The sequence below is a fragment of the Cyprinodon variegatus genome, unplaced genomic scaffold, assembly GCF_000732505.1.
Source record: "Cyprinodon variegatus isolate N-32 unplaced genomic scaffold, C_variegatus-1.0 Scaffold4, whole genome shotgun sequence".
NCBI classification, from domain to species: domain Eukaryota; kingdom Metazoa; phylum Chordata; class Actinopteri; order Cyprinodontiformes; family Cyprinodontidae; genus Cyprinodon; species Cyprinodon variegatus.
The window spans coordinates 128,409-134,496 of NW_015150457.1; the positions used below are offsets into that span (position 1 = coordinate 128,409).

The 6,088-nt window shown below is 35.6% G+C and overlaps 1 protein-coding gene across 1 annotated transcript in view; it reads left to right on the forward strand.

Annotated features, from left to right (window-relative positions):
* The window catches only part of LOC107083012 (roundabout homolog 2-like), a 114,528-nt gene that overhangs the window by 90,864 nt on the left and 17,576 nt on the right, over positions 1-6,088 (forward strand). Inside the window, exons 13-15 of the mRNA XM_015371944.1 lie at positions 1,697-1,818; positions 1,994-2,210; positions 2,374-2,492. Of these exons, the coding sequence (XP_015227430.1) occupies positions 1,697-1,818; positions 1,994-2,210; positions 2,374-2,492 (458 nt within the window). The remainder of the gene's footprint in view (positions 1-1,696; positions 1,819-1,993; positions 2,211-2,373; positions 2,493-6,088) is intronic.

Genomic DNA, 6,088 nt, shown 5'->3' on the forward strand with positions numbered 1-6,088 from the left:
AAGACTGGCTAAAATTTGATGACACTGAAGAATTGAATTGGAGAGCTTTCTGGATGGGAAGTAAAATGTCTTCAACTTGGAAAACAAAGTCCAGTGGTTTGCTTTTCACTCTTTTGGAATGACTATGACCTGGATCACTGAGAATCTTCACCAGCATATAGAAGTCCAAATAATATGCAAATTATTCATATTGTTAGCAGATTAGGGTTTAATCCTTTCATCTCAGAACTACCGACATGCATTTGTAGTTTTCATAGATATTAGGATTATCATAACAGTGAAGAGGCCTTGCAATGTCAATCACTTTTAACTGTTCAAAACATCTGTGGGAAAATGCTAAAAGAATGTAACCAATTATAACTTACTTCGTAGAAACCCGACCTGTTCTTTCAGTGTACGCCATTGCGTGGAAGAATCTCCCAAAAACACTCTGGTCTTGTTTCTCTCTTCTGAGTCTTTTGTCTTCTTCTTCTTCTAAAACACTTTGTAGACAATTTTCTCTTACTACACTCGGCCATTTTCAAAGAATTGCGGTGAGAAAGGCAAGCTTCAATGACGCTGAAAACGTAGCTCACACATATATACCTGAAAGTGTGCATGCGCAGAAAAAGATAGCAGCCTGTGGAAGAGCATGTAGGACGGCCTTACATAAACAAATCACCAGAATGTCGATTGACAATTAGGAGGACCACTTATTTGATTCACCCAGAAAAATAACATCTTCCACTATACCTTTAAGACTAGTTATCAGGGTTGCTGGAGAGAAACCTTTTATTCCACATAAGGATTCTATCTACTCGTGCAATGGTATTCAAAACCTTGAATGTGAGTGTTTTATGCTCTGATGATAAAACATTTAAACTGTAGGACATACTTTAGGTAGTATGTTTTACAAAAGAATAACATAATCATTCAACACTAGTTGTGATCAAGTCAGGAATAGCCCTGAATACTGGACAGCTGAAGTCAAAACTTCAGGTGTGTGCTAGAAAATTGTAGATGAAAATGATTTTATGTGACCATGAGCCCCTTAAACCTATTTAAACATCAAGGAAAAAACATTATTATAGGATTATAGGAGAATTTTAGTTTTGATATATTCTATCCCAAGAGAGTTGTGGAATAGACCAGTCAGGATATGTGGTGCTTATAGATTCCTGCTTGAAAGTGAATCAAATGTCATGCATTCAAGCTTTAGTTTAGGAATCTTCAAATCTGTTGCAGGTTGTTACATCATTTGTATTTCTTTTATATTTTTGGGAGTTTTTTCAATCAAATTTTGCAGGATGAATCACAACTAATATGTTAGAGGGTTTTCAAATGTTTAAGGTTTCTTTATTCTATACCCCAAGGAACTTGGGTTTCTTGAGCTACAGGAGAGTGTTTCCACTTTTTTTAATCTTCTTTTCAATAAATCCTTTGCTTTACACTATTCAGTCCTCTCAGTCTAGACTTTTTTAAAGCAAGAGATAAAGATAGTGATGTAGAGCAGAGATAATATGCTGTGCTCTTTTAAGAAGTTGTTTTTCATGTGCAGTGTCATAACTAATTGCTTTCTCAGCGTGATGCTTCTCTGCCCTGAGCTATGTTGGATTTCAGATTCACCCCTTTTTTGTTGACTTGCTGCTGCTCAGATGTGCTCTGCTTTGTTTTTTGTTTTCTTTTTCTGGCTAAATTCTTTTCTTTGTGGTGTCAGATGGGAGTCCAACAGAGCAGGGTGTGGACCACAGACAGGTTCAGAGAGAGCTTGGGGAGGTTTCTGTATACCTGCAGAAGCCTGTGGTTCTGTCTCCTACCAGCGCAAGGATTTCTTGGACTGTAAGTTCACTTCGTGGTTGATAATGTTAGCATTTCAAAGTGATGAAGACATGCTAATCCTCGACCATTAGCTTCAAATGCTTCCTCAAACACTGTGAGAATAAACTGAGTCTCTTGATGCCTTAACACTGCAGGACTTTGACTTGCATATTTCATGCTTGCCAACACTTTTCAGGTGGCCCGTCAGTCCCGGTACATCCAGGGTTACCGCATATTTTACCGGATGATTGGTGGCTCCTGGTTGGTCCGAGATGTAGAAGCAACATCTGACTACAGTGCAGTCTTAGCAGATCTTCAAAGTAACAAGGAGTATGAAGTCAAGATACGCCCCTACTTCAATGAGCTCCAGGGCCATGACAGTCTCATGGTTCTGATGCACACCCCTGAGGAGGGTATGAGATTGTCATCAGAAAATAATTGCAAATATGTAGAAGTAATGCACTAAATGACATTATTTGTTTCTGGAAAGGAGAAAATGTTTGATATCATTAACCTGTAATTATATCTGTATCATGTAGCACTTGTGAACCAATTTCAATTTGGTTTTTCCATTAGCTTTAAGTGGTCCACCAGAGGCTGTGTCAGTGGTGCAACTCACCAACAGCTCCAGTATCAGTGTGTCCTGGGAGCCACCACCTCACAGTGTTCAGACTAGCATCATCTTGGAGTACAAAGTGAGTCAAGTACTTGTCTTTTCTTGAAGACCTTCATGGTGTTTTTAATAACAATTACAGTGCCTTAATAAGGCTTTCATTTTTTCCTATTTAGTATTTAAAAAACCCATAAAACGTTAGTGTATGCTGTGCAACTGACACCAACACCAAATAGTGTATAACTATAAATTGGAAGAAAAAGGAAAATATAATTAAAAAGATTTTGTGTAAGAAGATGCTCTGATCAGCTAACACCAAAGTGTTTATTACCCTGAACATACCATCCCTGGCATAAATCATATGTTTTCAAACATCATTAGAGATAGATACGGTGAAATAAACTTTTTTGAGTCTGAAAATGATTTAAGGCAGTTGTTAAGCTTCACTTACAGGCAGAACACTGCCAAAAAAAAAATTATTCATACATATCAAAGGTTTTGAAAGCTAGTCAGTCTTGAATCTTGTAACTCTTGACTTTTATATATGTTGCTTCAGTGCTGAAGCAGAGACACATGTTATTTTTGCAGAAAAATGGCCTCCCGGACATTTGAGAATAATTTAATTTATCTGATATAAAATAGCCACTTAAAGTCCAGAACTAAAGCTGTGCACTATTTAAAATAATGCTCTCTGAGCCTAAACAATCTTGGAAACATTAATGAAAAAAAAAAAATCTGTCTTAAAATGAAAGACCCACATACATATAAAAAAATACCCCAAAGCCACCCAGCCGCTATATTTCAGTAAATCTAAATTCTTGCAGATTTAATGGTTGTAGATGTCAACTGAAACACAAAGCAATGAAGAGAAACCAGCAATGATGAATTGCAGAGGAGGATTATATATAGGAGACAGAACCAAGAGTTGAGTAATCAGTTAATTGGGAGCAGGTGTGGACAGAAGCAGCTAGAAAGGAGCCTAGGGGAGAGGAAAGGGGCAGTAGGGGGCAACATAGAGTAACCAGGAAAAACAGGGTTCAGCTGTAACTAGAAAAGAACTCAGATGGTTATAAAATCAGGATTAACCAAGAGTAAAATTAGAGGATAAGAGAAGGGACTGGAGATAACTGAAGCCATGGAAAATATAACCTAAGGATAAAAGAAGTAAAATTAACTAAAACTAGACCTAGGAATAAATAATGGCAAAAATGCAGAAAAGAGAATAATAAGGCCAAGTAAAATTAAGAATTTAAAAATGATATAAATCTTGAGAATACGGAATAACATAAAATAAAGCATAACTGGGAACCCAAAATGAAAACTTACAGAGAACCAAAAAGTGCAGAGCGGCAGATCATGACAGAAACAGTCCTATGTGAATCACATTTGATAAAATCTCACGTAGGGTAACATCTATGAACTTTGTAACATGCTCTGCCTCATTTAGACATACTGTTATTTGGAGTGAAAGAGGTCAAAATTGCTTATACAAAAACATAGTGTCACTAACTTTTTGCTATGATGGTTTATAAATTAATGTCTCATCATATCACATTCTTGAGTTGATTGTTGGCTCCTACGTGTCACTCTCTTTAATTGGTTTATGACAGAGCCCCAAAAGGTAAAACAATTATTATCTGCATTCATTGAGAAATGCAGTCTAATGCTTCTACTTAGACACCCAGTACATTTTTTTTCAACTTTCCATAATTGTAGGATGAACTCTTCATCAGGGCAGACAGAGTACCTGCATAGCTTAGCAATGAAATTAGGTAATGTTGCTATCTGCTGTTAATGCAACATTTGTTTAGCCTTTACAATACAGACATTTTATTTAAGTAATACATATATTTAATATTCATCTTTGTTGTGCTGCTTTGAGGACAACATATAAAAAGTGTCCACAAACATTGGTAAGCTTAAGGTCCCGTTAAAAAAAGTCCATGATAAAACATTGTTTACTTACAGCTTCCATAGAATAGCAAGACACACAGAAAAGAGTGTGATGAAGTTTTCACACTGTGACAAAACCTAACAAATTGGAACGAGTATAATTTTTTTATGCATATATGACTCAGAGTTACACAGAGCTGTTGTTTAGATGGTTGTGAAAAGCAGTGATGCATAATTAGCAATTAGTAATAACTCTTTTGCTGCTCATGTGCTGCCAGCTCTTGTTTTGTCATCAGATTGTCTGCTAAACCCAGACTGTTCCTGTCATCTGTTTGCTGTGTGGAAAAGAGAGAAAAAAACAGAGTCCTAATATTCTGTCTATTAGCATCAGCTCAACACTGATTGCTAATCACCAAGCTGCTATTCCAGGAACAAAGTTCAGCTCTGTTGTTTAGAATTTCCAAATTCAAATACATATAGTCAATTAATTTGAGCATTTATCAGCAGAAGGCAGGGATTAAACAAAATCCTGTTAAGTTTTTCATTTCCAGAACCATGTGCAGTATTTTGTCCCAATATATTAAATATGAAGAAAGAAAAAATCGCTCAATTCTAAACAGATAGCCTGGTACAGTAGCATAGATGTTCATTATAACCTTCAGTGACTTCCTCATAGAACTTCACAAAAGATTAATTAATGGTGGAGCTGCTACCTGAATGCCATTGTACTGTAAATACAGTAGATATGCAGATTATAGCTGAGATAAAAAGGACATAAGTTACAGATATGACAGCTACTGTGTTTATAACAATTTATTTGGAAAATTAGGAATGGTTATTTTACTAAACTAAGATTTTAAAAAAAATGTTGTTGGTTGACAATTATACAATTAAAATTAGACCAATCAGGACCAGCTGTGGTTTAAGATGTTCTCATCTAGTAAGAAATGAAAGTATATTACATTCTTCAACATGCTTTAACTTCAAAGGGTTTGCTCAATAAATTTGAAAGTAAACTGGCTGAGAACTCCATGTGCATTTAGCATCATTGTGAGCAGTTTGAATCAAAGTAATAATGGTTTCATGTATACATACCTATCTCTGCACAAGTTGACAACACACACAAATTTCTTGCAATATCTGTAATATCAGTAACACAAAGTAACTGGTAAGTGTGAAGTAACAGAGCGATGAATCGCTGCAATTATTGCATCTTATACAGCTTTGAACATCCAGTAACATTTCACCCATTCTTTAAGGCAACATGACCTGAGCTCTATCACACTGCTTTAAAAGGGTCTTCTAACAGGAGCTTGAAACAGATTCTATTAAGTCATGAATTTTTTTTTTTAATCATTCCATTCATGGTCTGGCTGTACTGTATACAGTATTTTAGTTCTTTATATTTGGTTATCCAAATGAATAGAAGACAATAGAAGAGAAAGATAATCCCTTTATTGTCCCACAATGGGGACAATAAAGGGATTATCTTTATAACCCTTTGCTGCTGGTTTTACAGCAGCAAAGGGTTATACAGTAGTAGAAGTGGTCACACAATGTGGAACTTAGAAAAGTGTATAAAATAATAGATAAGGAAATAAAACAAATAAAGTATTATAATGTACAGTGTTTTTACAATATAAATACTCTGTATCTGGAGAATAAAAAATAAATAACAGCTGTGAACATTTTTACAGTAATGGATATGTGAAAATGGCATTAACACAAGAGATGTGCAAAAAAGTGACAGCAGCGTGTTGTTTAACTGACTAAGACAGAAACTGT